Raw genomic sequence first — 18,029 nt, 5'->3', positions numbered from 1 at the left:
CATAAGATTCAAAGCCGTGACGTATCACCAACTCCTCCCTGAGGGTTCCATTTTTAAAGCACACAAATTCACGTAAAAATTAATGTCATTAAGAGGGGAAAAAAGAGGGATTTTAAAACCCTTTCAACTTCCCTGGAAGGAAGTCTATGCAGATCACAGTATGGTGAATGATAACTATAATTATGTATTAGAACTCAGACCAACAACTAAATGTAGAATTTAAGAGAAAAAATTTAAAACACCAAAAAACACAAATGGCAAATCCTAAACCAGACAAAGAATACCAGAATATCATAAACTGTTTCATGGTACTTAAAGCATCAATGCCTGAAGGCAGATTGCCAACAAAACAAAAAATGTATTCAAATCCCAGATGTGCAGTGTCTTGTCTGATTAAGCTACTGCCTGTGCAAACATCTTGATACAGGTTTTGAAGAGTTACAGCCTTGTCAATCGCACTTTAAACCTGCCCTTGCCCTGTGTTCTTGAGAAACTTCAAGCAAAGAGCTGGCTGGCACTGGAGTAAGATTTGAGATCCTGAAAACTGGTTTCAGATGAGAAACTCATCTTTCAGTACTATGGAAAACACCAATGCCAGACAGAAGGAGACAAAGCCACCAGCTGTTGGAAAAGTGCATTGACCTATCCCAACGCCACAGCAAACCCCCGGGGAAATACACAGTTCATTGGGTAGCTGCCGTAAAGTTCTACACGTGACTCCAAATAGGACAACTGAAGGATTAGAAGCCTGATCCTATAAACCATTCAACATCTACAATACTGATAAATGGCTAGACATTTACTATCAGATTTTACACTTCTCTGAGACTCCAGGTTGTCCTGAAAGACTTCGTCTCTAGAAAATGGGTATTGCCAACAGCAAAACAGGGAGCCTGCTTTCTTTGGAAGACCAACAGCCAGGAAGACAAAGGAAAAACAAAGTCTTTATTTTGTAGATGAAAATAGGAGATGGACCTGTACATATGCTATAAGCACAAGAGCAAGAGCTCTTCAGTTCAGACAAAAACCCAAGAGAAGCTTCATTGCCCTCGTGTAGCACCAGATTAAAGCAGCCATCAGCTCTGGACTCAAAGTCAAGAGGCAAAACTGCAACACCTCCATCTCAGCTTGATGGCAAACAAGATTAGGTGAAGAAAATCATATACTGTTTGGTAGAGCAAAGCCTCATTCAAATTTTACTCTCATCTAGCTTCCTAAAAATCTACTCTACTGGCTTGAAACCAAGGTCCATGCACTCATGCATTTATAAAGCCAAAGGCAGAATTTGATGGCACAGACAATGCTCAAAAAGGACAAGAGAGATTAAGTTACTTGCATGTCCTCTTCAAGCACTAGCTCTACTGGGCTAACTTATCTAAATTTCTACCCTGCCACAAGGTAATCAGCAGAACACCTACAGCTTTTGCAAAGTTCTCTGTCCCAGCTACACTCTACTGACTTGCTGGGAAATTTCTTCCCAACAAGTCAAAAATGGTCAACTCTTCACTGAGTCAGACTACTCCGAATGTTCTTCTCAGAATAACATTTTCATGGACAGCAAGGGAATGTACCATTTTAGCTCCTCTGATTAAGCTGTCATCTTTGTATAGTGCACATAGAGCTTGGCTCAACATGATACAGAGGACTTTTGTTGATAACTTTCTGTACCAACTTCACAAAATTAACTGTCTTGGTCACTTCTACCTTTAGTACTGGAATAAAATATGCTCATGTCATACTCAACGCCCTAGCATTTTGAAATCACTTTGCTGGTAACCAAAGCTAGTACTTCTAGGATCATAATCCAGCAGAAACATTCTTTCCTTTTCCTTATTAGACCAAGTTTCTGAATGCTGAGATGTTTCAAGCACAATTATGGAAAACCCAGCTGTCCATCAAATGCTGCCTGCACCAATACATCAGACCAGTTTCTTGTCTTTAACGTCAGCAGAAGACGCTTAAATAAAGAAAAGAACAAGCAAACAAACAAAACCAAATGCAAAAACCAGGCAAGTATTTACTCTGATATATCTTCCCAGTTATAAATATTTTTAAAATATACCTTGGATTTGCCTGTCACATCCAAAGTATCAGTTCATTACTTCACTTCAAAAGCACAGGGTCATGAAAGACGCCATGTACATATACACAGGATAAACAGATAAGCATTGCTGATCTTGATTATCTTATTGACACTCTCACTCCCAAACTGCAGTTAGTGTTTCCTCCCGTGAAAGCAGCTGTCTCAACAGAACAATAAATTAGTGCCACCTAGTGGAGTCCAAAACCTTAACGTGGACCGGGGCTTTCCAATCTTACCTGTCTCACTGCACTGGCTTTGAAAGGTGACCTCCATGCACACCGACATGAAATGAAAGCATAAAGAACTCGAGAGATCTTCCCGACATCACACAAAGCTGATCAAGTACATTGGTATAACACACACTTAAGCCTTACTCAACTTCCAGAGAACCGCAGAAGCAACAAAGGCAAATACACATCCTCAACATTGGCACTCGCTTTTAGAGCTATTGAGCACGAAGTCAATAGTGGTTATCTTTGTTAACACTCATGTTCAGAAATAGTTTGAAACACATACACAGAAGTATCGTTATCCCACATTCATAATGCATGAGGAATGCAAGGTGACCATCTCTAACCAGTATTCTTCATGAAGGACATGAACAAGACACAATGCAAAAGGAAACCCCAGACCATTCTACATCTTTTTGCCTTACTTAACAATTGACTCTTAAAAACCAAATTAATCTCAAAACATTAGGTAAGTTCTAAGGCTAGGTGCACAAAAGCATCTGATAGTAAAGCAAGTGCCACGTCCCAAACGAGGATGACATGATGTAGTATTCCAAAATCTAACATGATGTATAGCAGCAGCATAACCAAAGCTACCCTAACTTTTTGGGACTTGCTTCCAACTCCTGTAACTGTAAACAAGACAGGAATCTGGTATTAGCTATATTGTCCACAGTATCCTGCAAAATAACAAGACCAGACCTCACTACTAAAACAGAAAACCATTACAATGGCATTTGTCTAGCAATCGAAGAATTAAGTGTTTTTCTGTGTCAGAACAAACAAGTTGTCCAAACAAAACTGGAGAGCACAGCACAACTGAAATAAAAATTTCATCATTAGTGGTAAAAAAAAAATCCAGGCTTTTAGATAAACATCAAATATCATTATTTCACTTTCCATTGCTAAAATTTCATTTGTGGTTTTGATGCGCCTCTAGGCAGTAGTGCACCTCGAGCCATAATGTAGTCACCACACCACTGCTTAACAAAAACGGGAGCTACAGGCAACTTCATTGACATTAGAATTTCCTTGTTGTTGGTGTAAGTGATGCATTCTTTTCTCATGCCCCTACATTTTACTAAGTACAGAAGACTACAAACACAGAGCAGAAGTGAGTACTTCAAAACAGTAAGTGCAAGTACGTGAAGTAGCCAGATGTGGTAAAGATGCTGAAAGATGCTCCACCATGCTGAAGTCAGAAAAAGGAGGTTTATTCTTGTCAAGGCTTACACATATCTGAGGAGGGAATTAAACATCCTGAATATAACAAAGATTATATTTTCTTTCTGAAATGCTTGTTCTATGGGCTACTATTTTAACAAAATACACCTTGATTTTAGTTATGTCCAACATTCGGATGTTCCGGTAAGAATATAGATTCCCAAAGAGCTTAACAGTTACGATGCTGTTGTTTAGCTCAAACGTGGAAGTCTTAAAATTTACCTCAAATATGTAAATACGGATATGTAAAAGGCTTCCAGACCTGACACAATGTCAGAAAGAGATATTTTTAGTTCTAATCCATTTAAAGTGCAAAATTCCAAGGGAATCAGCAGCATTGCTCTCACTCATCACTTCAACTAAATCCTTGTGGTCCCACCACTCGCTGCAATCTCCAAGAAAAAGGAGATAAAACCATTCACCTGATAAGAAAATATCTTTAGTCTTTCTTTTTTAATACTTACAGGTACTTCTGTATGTCTCAATAAATAGTAAATCCTAAGTGCACTTGCACACAAAAGACTCTGACTGCAGAAATATGTAAATAATGCAATGTCTTAACACATGAAATAAGTTACTGTGGGATTTGCTATTTTTATCTCAGGTCTTATTCACATGTATCAGTTTAGGTTCATGAGAAACACCTAGTAGGAATGCACAAAAGCTTCTGAATATGGCACTATTCATTCTAGAGACCTGACACAGTGACTGCAGCTAGCTACAAAGCCACAAAAACCCAGAATCTGAAGTTCCTGTGCAACTGAAACAAAAAAAAAGGCCAATGATTTGGTACACATTTGACTTGTAATCTTATTTAAATCAAGAGCCAGTCTCATAAAACACATTCTCTATATATGGACAGGTTATTTTAAACAAAATAAGATTTGACATCAGAATACCCTGGCACATTTCATCTACAGATAATTGGCATGTTCACCCATTTCTTTGGGAATTAAGATCTTCAAAAGGTAGACAGTAACTAAAACAGAGAGACTGGTTATAAGAAACTAAAGCGTACATGTTAAAAAGGAAGTGATTGCTTTCATTTATTGCTATTATGAGTACAGCACTTAGACTTTTCTCATTCACCACAAATTATTTTAGCAATAAAAGGATTAAGCACTAAAAAGCAACATTGTTGCAAATTGCTTATTCAACAATAGTGGAAACACAAACCACTATTGATAAACACACACACAGAGCACAGGAAAAATACAAGATGAACATGCTTCAGAAATTGTTCTAACAGCTTTTGCCAAAAAAAACCTGGATGTCCTGTGCCTATTTAGCAAAATAATAGAACCATAGCCACTTCATAAAATGTGTGTTTAAAAAGAGTCCAATTAAAACACTTCAATCTGCTGCAAGTTATCCTCCAGCAGACACTGAGTACAAATAAATCAGACGGGTATGACTTTGCTTAATGCGTTACTTGGTGATGTTCAGGTTTGGTGTTGATAAGTGAAAAGGAAGATTTTGATTCTTACAACAGAACAGAAAGTAAGTGTGAAATACTACCAAATGTTAACAGATTAATAGTACTGTGGTTTAAGAGAGCTGAGAGTGTCTAGCAAGGAAAAAGATCATTGCATACGTAATTCTTCTATACTTTTCTTAACCACCCACAGCGAATCATTATTGGAAACAGTAGGTCAAATTAATTTCAGTGTGAGCAGTAAGGCAGGTCCTGTGTTGAAAAAAATGCTTCCTCACAAGGCTACATTTTCCTCTTTCCATCAAATATCCGGTTTTTTCAGCAGGTGTAAGAAAGATTACTACAACTCATTTCAACTCACAGGGAGAAAAGCTAACTACAACTCATACCTCTTCATAGTAGTCAAGATTTTCACTTATGACAGCTTTCTTAGTACGTTTGTTCTTGCAGACTAAGTGCACATAAGAAATACTTATGTGCATTTTCTTAACAGTATTCCAATATGCTTGTTTTTTCCTAACAAATACCAGCCACTAGGGAGTATAGAATAAAAGCTAAATGCCTTTGAGTTGCATCCCACAGATCATGAAGAGATTAAACTCCAAAAGGATTTAGGGGACTACGGAGTAATTCTGTCTGTCTGTTCACAACCCCCAGAAGCATGTTATACTTCTAAGGGATTAGGAGAAGGAATTATCTTTTGAAAATACAACTGAAATACAGTTACAGTAGTCTGTTCTCTTGAATTTTGCAGGTTTATACTAATTTAATAACTTACTTGACAAGCAGCTGTTGATTATACTTTTCTGAAATGCTAAACGCGAGTGTCTGATGACTGCTTCAATACTAACATATTCAAAAATTGAGCTCCTGAATAATTATAATTAGCCAATATTGTGCACGTTAGATCCTGAACTGCACAAAAGGAATGTTTTAAGCACATTGTGTTATTTGTACCCACAGACAGAAATTTTCAAAGAGGGTTACTTATAAGGCTTTCAAGTTACACACAGGAGTGCACCGTATGAGTGCTTTGTTTAATCCTAACAATACCACAGCTTGCACAACAATCCCACAACTAAACATTAAGGCAGCTAAACTAAATATTAATGCATCACAGACGGAAATAGAACGTCAACATTAATTGTATATATTACTTTCTACTATGCTTAACCTCTAAATGCTGGAAGTGAAAAATGCTTTCTAGAAATACATGAAGAAAAATAAATGCTCCAAGTGATGGAAAGTGTATTGCATAGATGGTTTGGGACCTTCTATTTCTCTACATCTCTACTATGCCCTAAAGTTCACGTTTCAAAAATCTCAAAAAGTTTTGTGGTTTTTTTGAAGCTGTCAGACACTTCCCTTGCTTCGATGAGGATGTCTAATGTAACAGTACAAGAAAAGCTCACCATTCCTGGGTTTGCAGCCCAGAAAAGAAAGAGTACAGACGAAGGTAGCAAAACTCATAAACTTATCACTCCATGCTGCCCAAAAGTAATAGCTGAAGTAACATAAGAAGTGATATAGGCCTAAAAACCATTGTTATTCCAAAATTTATGCAACCTGAAGATTTTCCTAATCTTTACAGCTTCCATATATTTTCTAAAGTTACTAAGGCCTAGAGTTTTGGCCATTCTGTTCATAAAAGGACAACACTGAACATTTCACCAATATTTTAATTTTAAACCCTAATTGTCTGCTAGTCCACAGAGCATTTGTGCATTTCATTGACAGTATCTTGCATCCTGTAGATTACATCATACCATGATGAGTCACTCCCCTCTTAACCCGACTCCCCCAGTGTTCAGAGTCCTTAAAAGCCAGGACCGCTCTCCATGAAATGCAATGATCAAATGGCACTGTTCTTCCACAAAACACCGCACTAATTCTCCTGCATTCAGTCTTTCCACTTGAATGGAAAAAAAGTCCTTCTGAGAACAACAACTTGAACACATACCCACAGCCCCCCTATTTTTTCTCAACCACACTATGGGACTTCCTTTGAAAGAGTGATTAATATTCAGTGACAAACTGCTTTTTAGAGGGATGTGAAGAACCACCAATAAGCATTTCCAAATTGTGAGGTTTCTTCAATTATTTCAAGTGTTTATTTTAAGCCTAAGATTATGCACTAATACCACACATTAAGACCAATTTGCCATTATTGTGTAAACACCACCAAATGGGCCGTTCATCTTTTGTGTCATATTTAAATGCAGCCTTGAACATCCTAGATATGAAGGCACTGAAAAAAAGTAGAATTTAAGTATTTTAATCCTTATTGTATATCATTCTTCACGTTAAAGAGACTGCATTTAAAACCCAATGTAAATAACTACTGAAACAAAAAGACATAAGGTATAGAGCTTCATCCCTGCCGTTACAAATCGCTAGCAGAAATAGTTCTAGGATCAGTTTCTGCCATTCCCTGGTCCCTCTGTGATCTGGCTTTAAGTCAACTTATAAACTTGTACTGTCTCCTATGGACAGTCAGAGCCTTACACATCTCTAGTACCTTAGCTATCTGGACAGAGAAGAAATAAAGAACTTGCACTCTAGAAAATGTGAGCAATGGTAGACTTGAGCTGAAAAAGCTTTCTCCCCATTTGTAAATCCGAGGTCTGATTTCAGATGTATAGTAGAAAATGGACACATATTAATCTTCAGGCACAAACATTTTATTTTCTTCAGACCTAACACGGCTCCCTTGTTTCTGATGGAGGTCTAAATGATTACTAGATATCCATACTAATTATTCATTGAGATCTTAAAAATTTGTCTAACTCATCCAGCCATTAAGTTCAGCACTAGGTGAATGTACCACACAGCTGCTGCTTCTCTGGAGTAGGACTCTGGTATCTTAAAGCAATTTGCATCTGCTTGGCAGGAGAAGCCTTCCATTGATAGCTTTCCATCAGCAGCTGCATAAAGATCTAAGGCTACTGAGGTTCCACATTTGGCCAAACAATAGTTTTGCTAAAGTACCTGTGATACAAGTATTGCTTGTGATAAAACAAAAGTGATCTCAGATGCCAAAGCCCGTAAGAAGGTAAAAAAAACCTCCACAAAGGAAGATGTCAGGTTGCCTGGTCATTTTCAAATACATCATCATCTACCCTGTACACCTCAACATGTTTTAGCATAAGCTCTATTTTACTGTGAGGGTGACAGAGCAATGGAACAGGCTGCCCAGATGGGTTGTGGAGTCTCCTTCCTTGGAGGTCTTCAGGACCCGCCTGGACATGTTCCTATGCGACCTGATGTAGGTTGATCTGCTTCTGCAGGTGGATTGGACTAGATGATCTCTAAAGTTCGCTCCCAACCCCTACCATTCTGTGATTCTATGATCTTTGGAAGGTCTAGAAGCTGGAGGTGTGACTGGCTGTATGGACAGCAATTATCTGCCTTCCCATCACATTAGATATAGTGGAAGCTAACAGACTTGAACTATAAATGGAAACAAAAATCTTAAGTTTATCCTCGATTTCTATCTATTCCACTTTCTTTAAGCACTTGTAAACTAAACACCACACAAAAATCTCGGTGGGGTACTGAGCGCTTACTGCCTGAGACACTTACAAATGCAATGCATCAGAAGGCCCTGAAAGCCTGCCATTTGGCTCTCACGGCAACTTCAAAAGGCAACGTTCCTAATGAGCAGCTGCAGTGGGGAAGCTGCATTTGAACACCATGAACTGAAAGGGCATAATGGCACTACCGCCAAACCCACCTAATTTACATCCCTTTGCATCAGCAAGGGCTTTAAACGATGGTAATGTGTTTTCCTAAACAAAAGAAGACAGAGTCAGCATAGATCTGACCTTCAAATTTGATTCTGTGATTTTTATGTCTCAAAGTCTATTTGCCTGGTGGCTCTTTTTTTTTCCCCCTGCATGATCTGAGAGGATTGTGCTGAAAACAGACACACGGAGTCCTAAGAAAACATGCGCACAGGACACCATTCAGCAAGGTGGAGATGCCTGGGAGCTGTAGTTCACTTACAGACACACCCTCCACTAAGTAGCTCCCGGACACACATTCTGCCTGTTAGAGAAAGCTATCGCGGAAAGACAACACAAATCTTTTTCAAACGTTTATATTTACAGTTGAGTTGCTTTACTTGTTTCATCTCACACTTCAGATCTTTGTGAGGGTGTAGAATTGGGAAAACAACAAAGGCACTGTCTTTGAAAAATACTGTTAGTAGCCTTGTACTTAATTTTTTTTCAGGTAGTTCGCTGCATAAAAGCTATGATACACACTTCCAGAGAAGACAGCTTCTCCCACTGCTCACACAGGCACTGTGGGAAGTTCATAATGTGGGCCTTATCATTTCTAGGTTGTGAATTAGAGTACAACAGAATCACTATTGACAGAACAAATCACACTGGAGTGCATTGCCCTGCAAACCAATGCCTCAAAAGCCACACAAGAAAACCAACAAAAATCTATAGAATTCTGTATCCTCTGTATGAACAATACCACCAGGTGTGTTTAATAATGAATAAAAACGCAGGACAGTCTTTCAAATTAGAAGATAATGTGTGCTTTTGTCTCTTACTAAAGCTATTTTTCTGTTCCTTGGAGACTGATGGCAGCAGATGCTGTATCCCCTCCTCCTTCCCCCACATCAATTGGTTCTGCTTTCCTGCCAACCAGTCAAGGCAAACCCATGGCAATACCCCTCCCAAAAAAAATCCCAAAACAAACAAACAGCCCCCCTCCCCCAACCCCCATACCATTCTCTGTCAACAAGGAACCAATCACTTACACCTAATGACAGAAAAGTACTGTTAAAATATGTTTCTGGACATGAGCCATGAAAAGTGAAGGCACTTTCAGTCTGGAGAGCTGCCACAAGCTTTAACACTTGAAACCTGGGTATTGATTAAATTATTATTATATTAAATGTTTTAACCCACTCATGACACCTCCCCCAAGGACAACAACAAAGCCCACATCCCCCAAAAAATCCAACACTCAAGTGGGGACTCTTCAAATTCATATGTCAAGAGGGTAAAGTTTAGACAAAATATTCTCTATTATTTAAGAAATCATAGTTCTCAGGATGTAAATTAAAAGAGATGAACCATCTGCTGTGTCTAAAAATCAGCTTCTAAATTATAAGCGAATGTCTTAATGGTAGATTAAACAAATTATCATTACCAAAGGCCTCAGGAATACATATAAAATGTTGAATTATTCCAAAAGATGTAGAGGTCTGCTTTTGTTCTGAATCTACCACATAAGTGTCGCTCAGACAACAGTCTCATCAGGAACTCTTCACTAATAAGCATCTATCTCTTGCCTCCTCTTACATTCAAGCTACTGTAAAGCTGTAGAGTTAGAGGGTTTTTATCCACATCATTATCACTGCTCCCCCTCTTTCACTGACGTTTCCTTCACCATCATGGTTTCCAAAGCCCAAAGCAATAGCCTTTCTTCCCTCATCACAGACTGTGGTGATGTCAGCTGGGGAAAAAAGAAAAAAAGGTCCAGCCCTTAATAGACCAAAGCATCCTTTAGCATGAAAAGCACAACTGATGTGCTGGGTGTTGTTTTTACTGTAAACAGTGCTGCTGCTTTGTTCTGGCTTTTTAATATTTTATTTGGGCTTTGTGTTTTTCATTTTCTGATGATTTAACAGTCCAGTTCCAGCTGTGCAGCTCCCCAGGCACTCTACACATTCATAATTACTATTATTGGATAAACATATATTTGAGTGGGGCAACAGATTCTATGTAGATAATTTTTCTTTGCATACTCCCATCTATTTCCCCTAAAAAAAAAAAAAAAGCTTTATTCTGCCCTCTCACAGCTGTTTGAATGTGGCAGGAAAGTGATAGCTACAGAATCTCAGATAGTAGTCTGGCATCTTACAATGGTTGAGATCAAGAATGTATGTAGAGATAGTGATTAGAGGGTGTGGCTGAGAGATGCAGCACTGGCTACAGAGGAAAACTGTGCTGGAAATGGAAAGACAGTCCCCTCGTATTTGTTAGATAGAGACTCTCTAATAGGCAGTAATATATATTTTTAAAAATTACAATAAAGATAAGCTATATAGCAGTGCTTATGAAATTAGAGAGCTATGTATCTCTGAGAATGGGTGTTGTGCTGATGTTAAACAGGTGGCTTGATTTGGCAACACTTGAGCACGCTGGTGGCAAGTATCCGCCATGACAGGAGCTGGAATCGAGCCACAAGAAGATAGCAATTGTTACTGTGTTAGAGCTACAGCAGAAGTAATGGCTTGAGGAGATAAAGCATCATCAGCATGGGAATGAGGAGTTCTGGTCGTTAAAAGACAGCACTGGAGTGAGGAGTAAAAAGCAGCTATGCAGGGATGTCTGTAATAGCAGTAATGGGAAACAGAAGTGCACTGGGATACACTGCAAGGACACAGGAACGGGTACAGGAGCTACCCCAAGGTAGCAGGAATTCAGATATGGAGCAAGTTTTACTGAGGTGACTGCAAAAGCCATTGGGAAGTAGCTATGAAATGCTAAGCTGAGAAGCGACTGCAAGAAGGGAAGGCAAAGACAGTTTTGAGATAAAGCCAGCAGTGACAGTGTCGGTGCCTTAGGCCACGATGCTTGCAAAGGGGAGTGGTGGTTTCTGAGCTGTGGGACAGGACAGGGAGGAAACACGTAGCCAAAGACTGGGCACAGAAGGTTCCGGGGAACACTTCCTAGCAAGGGTGGATAAGCAATACGTTTGGGGCAACGACGCTTGCCGAAAGACAGCATGAGAACGGCGGCACATCGGGGCGGACCGTGCTCCGGCTGGCGGTGTCATCACAGGTGCGCGGGCAACCGCACCCAAAAGCCCGTCGCCTCCGGGGGCGAGCGGCCCGGGGCAGGTGCGGCCGTCGGCGACCGATGGGCGAAGGGCCGCTGCGGCGCGGGGCCGCCCGCTCGCGATTGGCCGCGGCCGCCGTCCGCCCCTCTCGCCCGTTCCCCGCTCGCCGCCGCAGGACTGGGCGCTCGCGCCCGGCTGCCGCTCCCTCGGCAGCGCTCGCGCCCGGCCCTTCAACGGCTGCGGCGCGCGGCCCGCGCTCGCTCGCGCGCGCCCCCGCGCCCCCTCCCCCGCCGCGCCCCGTCTCCTTCCCCCTCCGCCTTTGCCTTTAATTATTTATTTCTTTACAGCTGCTCTAATCCCCGCCTTGAACTGCAATCGCATCTCTCCCCGCTCGCTCTAATTTCTGCCCTGCACAAGCACCCCATGCAAGAAGGGAGGGGGAGGAGGGGGGCAGCCACCGCCGCGTAGCGCCGTAGCATCCTCAACATTCACAATGAAGTCGATACGACAACGCAAATCCACCGCCTCCTCACACGGCGACACCATTAACACAGCGCACGTAGCATCCTCTCTTGCTTTGCTCCCCTCCTCTTTTTCTCCATCTCCATTGTCTGTGATTCTCAACACACCGAAACCGCAGCCCGGAGGAGCTGGGCTCCCGCGGGGCGAGCGATACCTCCTGCCGCACCCGCGGACGGGCGGCACCGAAGCGCAGAAGGAGCCGCTCGCTCACACCCTTCTCACCTACCCCCCGCCCTCCGCTTTCTCCTGTCAAATTCACACAGACGAGCCATCTTTCCCCGCCGGCTCCCACGGCAGCGAACAATGTGCACGAACCAGCCACCTCGTCACGCACACCGGGCGCGGCCAGGAGCGAGGGGACCCACCACGGGCTGTCTCCCCTTCCAAGCCCGGCGCCAAGCGCAGGGCAAGGCAGCGGCGGCGGGGTCCGCCCCGACCCCATTGTTTGCCCCACCAGGTCCCGGCACTTCCCCGCCTCGGCCCCGGGCAGCGCCCCATCGTCCCGGCCCCGGCCATACCTGCGGCTCCAAGCAAAACCAACGTCCAGGGCAGCACAGTAACTAGCAGCATCGCAGCCGGCTGGGGGAAGAGGGAGCCGCTCGTGAAACAGCCTTTTCCTGCAGATCGGAAGAAACGCAGCTCGCTTCTTTTCCTTGTCTCCTCCCTTCTCCCCCCGCTCTCCGCCGCCGCCCGTCCCCGCTGCTGGCCGCGCTCCGCTCCGTTACCGCGCGTATTCCCCTCAGCCGGCTGCGCCCCGGCCGCGTTCCGGCACCGCCGCGCTGACTGACAGGCGGCCTCAGCACCGCGGCCCGGATCCCTGCGCCGTCGGCCTCGCGCGGCGCTGGTACCGCCGTGTTCTTCCACCCGTGCGCGCCTCAAATAGTACAGCGCAGCCGGGGACTGAGGCGCCGAGGGGCGCTCCCGGCGCCCTGTGCACCCCCAACCGCTGCCCAGCCCACGGAGGAGCCTCCTGGGACCCGGGGCTGCCGTTAGTTTATCGCCAAAACAAAAAAGGACATGAAGGAAGGGACCGGTGTGCGGCAATGGGGGATCTCCTCGCTGGGGGGGATCTCCTCGCTGGGGGGGATCTCCTCGCTGGGGGGGATCTCCTCGCTGGGGGGGATCTCCTCGCTGGGGGGATCTCCTCGCTGGTGGGGATCTCCTCGCTGGGGGGGGATCTCCTTGCTGGTGGGATCTCCTTGCTGGTCCTGCCCCCACCAGTGCCTGGAGGAAGGCAGGTGAGAAACCAACAGAGCAAGGGGAACGCCTTTTTCTCAACCCCCTACACTTCAGGTGGGCTTTTGGTGCATTTTGGCATGAGGAGCCCAGAGCTTGGTCAGACAGCACCAAGCTTGTTCGGTGAAGTCCCAGAGATGGGAGTTTTCACAGACACCCTTTGCCATGGCTAAGACTTGGGGGAAAAGGGGGGAACTGTGGGCTAGGAGATGCTCTGTGGAGAACCAGCTCTGGAGGAAGGAAGTTGCCCACCTTCTGAACCATTTCTGCCAGGCCTCCAGTTCACCCGTGTCTCCACTAACTATCCAACCACCCCCAAATCAGACAAGCATCACAGCTGTTCTAATAAGTACATACAGGAACAAACACCTAACAAAACGTCTTGTCATGCCACTTGTTGTCTACACCAACACCCCCAGTAGCAATTCGTCCTTTTCCTTCTAATAAAGGCAGTGGGTATGCTGGCACAGTACAAAGATGTTGTGGATTCAGTACTAAGTCTACATACAAAAGGACACGGTGAAAAGTCAGTTCTGAATTAGATTTACATCACAATCAGGAAAGCCTGTCTTCTTCAGGTTATCATGTTTTAACAGCTTTCTCCAAGCACATAGTGTTTACTTGCTTTGGGATCTTTGAGCAAAAGGGAAGCTCTTAGAAAAAAAAAGTTACAATTTAAGCATTTCTTTTATTCAGGTAGCCTTCAGCCTGGGTTTTCATTTCATTAGCATTAGAGAAAAGCACTTCAACTGAAGTAGACCTTTGTCATAACATGCAAAATAATTTGGCTTGGTTGGCTAATTGTAGTTGCTATTTTAAAATGAAATTCAAAATACCTAGAGTACTTGTGAACACATAAGGACTTCTAATGACACAGACTTTATTAGCAGAAAACTGCCAAGCACAAACCATTTAGGGAGATGATAAAGAAACAATACCTTTTGAATGTAATTTGACACCAGTATTTCAACAATAATTATTGTCAATCCGTTCCAGTATTTTGCCATTCGCGGTCTAAAGGCTCATTCTAGGCCAGATCATTCTGTTTGAGAAACACCCCTTCCCCCTTTCCATTTCATAAAAATCCTTCTCTAGAAGAAACAACAAAATTACTTATTGCACTGTGATTGAAAACATGCCTTCTCTGCTCCTTTGGTCTGCCTAGCTCATGGCCTCATATTGGACTGATTATCTGCAGAGAGCAACCTTGCTCAACCATGCCATGTGCTATTACTCGACTCCCGCTTGCTCTCCCAGTTCACACCAATCCCCACTATCCTGCAGACTTGCATTCTTGGACACTATACCCCTCCAGCTCCCCAGGTCACTCTCATCCAGGAAGAGGCCAATATTATTTTGAAGTTCTTCAGGTCATACAGATGCTCAGCTCAGACCACATTAGAGGAGAAAGCCAAACTCTCATCAAGAGTATTTGTTTGGGATAAAAACCCTCAGAACCCTTCTGTATCCTAAAAATAGTAAGCCAGTTTCTGGATATGTATTAGATATTTTCCCTCCATCATAAACAGTATACTGAGTTTACGTCAATTATTACACAACTTTAGCAGAGTAAATCAGCTAGTGGCTGTAGGAGAGAGGCAGAATCTATACCATCCATCAAACCAGAACATCCTGCAAGACTCCCACCTTGTTTCTCCATCCTTTCAGCTGCTGGTTGACAAATGTGGATAAACATAGTGACAAGCCATCTGCTTCTTCTTGGGTTTCCCCTTCACTCTGCCATCAACTTACTCAATGACCTTGCCCTGTAAAAAGAAAACCCCAGAACGTAACAAAACGTGGTTCCTTGAGATGTGATTTTTTTTAAACCAACTCCAACAGCTGTATTTCCTGCACTGCTCTCAGCAGTTAAACTCTTTTGCATTCAGACAGATTAGTACCCAACCATTTCCTACAGAGAGAGAGACTTGAGTTGTCACTGTTATTAGTACTGTCAGAAATAGTTTGTAGAATTAGTTCTAGTTCCCAGAGGCCTCGCACAAGTGTATTTCCATTCACTACAAAGAACATCTAGATAGACAGTTACCTTGTAAATATTACATTTATAATATTCATAAATAAGAGATCATGGCAGTTCACAGGTCATTATATATTGAATGAGGAACCTAGAACACCAACTTATATGATACATCCTTCCTTTTTTATAAGTCGTGACTGTGATTTTTCTGTTAAGTCGTCTTCTCTACAAAAGTCAGCAAAATCCTGACAAAACAGTAGTATTTGTATTTGAACCATAGTCTTGTATAGAACATTAAATAATTAAGTCAGCTCTTTTGCCCCCAAAAAGCTGACTTGGCATAAAATTAGAATAGAAATATGTGGGAAAACACTGTTACGTACAACAAAAAGCATGAATTATTACACTCTGTGAGTATATAGTTTTTTGTGTTGAGATATCTAGTATATCATTATTCCTATTAAGCAATACCTTTGTCCATTACATAGTAGTATTAATTTTTAGAGTAAGTAAATGGAAGAACTCACACAGAAGTCAGCCATGTAGGAAACATCCCTGCCCATGCCCAACTCAGAACAGAATTAAAGAAGCAGGAGGCACAGTTTTGTTTGTAGACAACTTCCAGAAATATGAGCTTTCCCACTCTCCATCAGAGCAAAGACACAAAATGTTTCATCTGAATTTAAGCTTCTAGGAAATTTAAAACCAAACCCATGGATTTTATCAGGAAAGTACAAGAGACTAGTCCTAAGCATATTGAAATTGAATGAGGTGTTGCAAGTTTATTAGCTGAAACACTTCCACTTTTTTTTGCCACGAACCAGTGCTATCTCAGCAAGTACTGAAATGCAAGTTTAAATTATTGACTTTATTGGGTGCTTTGCATAAAAGGGAAATGGAAATTTGGGTCAAGTTTTCTCCCAGGCTTAAAACCAGCAGCAAAGGTACCTATCAAATTAATGCTACTTCACTATGCAAATAAAGACAAAAATGAACCAGGGTTTTAACTATACAGACATTTCACAAAGTTGGTGCAGCTTCAACATCATAGAAAGATTGCAAAATAACCGCCTTTGTGTAGCCAGCGTTCCCCTTTTCCTGACATAATTGTTCACTGGTTGGTATTTGAAGCAGTCTTATTACAGGATGCACTGGAAATTCTCTGTGACATTAAAGCATCGTGTGGGGTCAAGAGAGGACTTCAGCTGACAAACTAAAAAGAAATAAGATAGCAGACAGTTATGCTTTGTAGTCAGTCTTTGAGAAAAGTTTACAATCTAAAACTGATACCAAGGTCAAATCCCAAGACTCAAATCTGAAGCAACAGGACACTAAAAACCGTTTCTGTAATGACAGATATCATATGTTGCTGATCATTGAAAAGCTATAGAAACCATTTTCATCACATGCCCCTTTGCTAGCATCATTAAGGAGAGGTAGTCTGCAAAGCATTACTTGGAATTTTCTGTGGGAACCATTAGGCCCAGATTTAAAAACCACAAAGTAGATTTATCACTTATTTGTAGGCTACAGAAAACAGGCACACGGAGGGAATGCATTTCAATCACCTCTTTGGTCAAAGTGTTATCCTATGATGCATAGGTATTTATTATGATGGATGACACCACCATGCAAAACACATCAAATCAATATTCTTCACATAGGACCATAACAAATCTAGCTGATTTCCCTGGCAGTATCTATGAGACAATATTTAATCACCCATTGTTTTCTTATGCATCAAGTCAAAAGTTTTTGTCAGTCACAGTATGAGAACAACTGTGTGAAACTCCATATGAGAAAGCAGGGTCCATATGACATATTTATGTGTGAAAAGCAACTCCTGAGCAGGACAAGCAGCACAAACATTAGATGTCCTGACAGTACCAGGTTCTTGTTCTTTCTAGTGTATTGAATTGATACAGATAAGTATAGTATATGACTCTCTTTCACCATTTTGGGGTTTTTTTCTTAATATTCCAGCTCCATATTTGAAGGGATGTTAAATCCTTTCCTTCTCAAAGCTAAACCATCCTATAAGGACATTTTCTGAATGAAAGTCATTGCCATTCTACAGGACACAGTCCCTTTCCATTTCCTTTTTTTATTTTAGCCTAAAACAGACCCTTGGGCATCCTAACCTTCATTGGCACACGCATTATATCAGAAGAAATGATTTGATTGCACTAGCAATCAATATCTACAATGCATTTCTTTCACACTATTACTGAGTCAGATACGTCCACATAATCAGGCCATATGAATATAGCCATTTGTAATGTGGTCAAGTTTGATGTCAGCATTTACTTTATGAAAGGTGAAAGGGTTGTGAAAGCTGTGCTAGGCAAGGAAATCACACTGCCAAGTTTGCAAGTTTCCATCTTTGTGTTTCTAACCAAGCTTTGTTTCCAGAATCATCCTACCACAAAGCAGTCTTCTGATTCTGAAAACAGACAAAAGATTGTGTCTGGGGTCAGGCTGGTATCTCCTCAGAAGTATTTAGCTTTAGATGTGCAT

General features: G+C 42.0%; 1 protein-coding gene across 3 annotated transcripts in view; it reads right to left on the bottom strand.

The window, feature by feature from the left end:
- NCAM1 (neural cell adhesion molecule 1) overlaps positions 1 to 13,012 on the bottom strand; it is an 88,609-nt gene extending 75,597 nt beyond the window's left edge. For all 3 annotated transcript variants that reach the window (XM_062014017.1, XM_062014018.1, XM_062014019.1), the window contains exon 1: positions 12,817 to 13,012. In XM_062014017.1, the coding sequence (XP_061870001.1) occupies positions 12,817 to 12,868 (52 nt within the window). In that variant the 5' untranslated portion in view covers positions 12,869 to 13,012. The remainder of the gene's footprint in view (positions 1 to 12,816) is intronic.
- Between the last annotated feature and the right edge of the window lie 5,017 nt (positions 13,013 to 18,029).

The sequence above is a fragment of the Colius striatus genome, chromosome 23, assembly GCF_028858725.1.
Source record: "Colius striatus isolate bColStr4 chromosome 23, bColStr4.1.hap1, whole genome shotgun sequence".
NCBI classification, from domain to species: Eukaryota; Metazoa; Chordata; class Aves; order Coliiformes; family Coliidae; genus Colius; species Colius striatus.
This window is presented reverse-complemented; position numbering and strand designations above follow the sequence as displayed.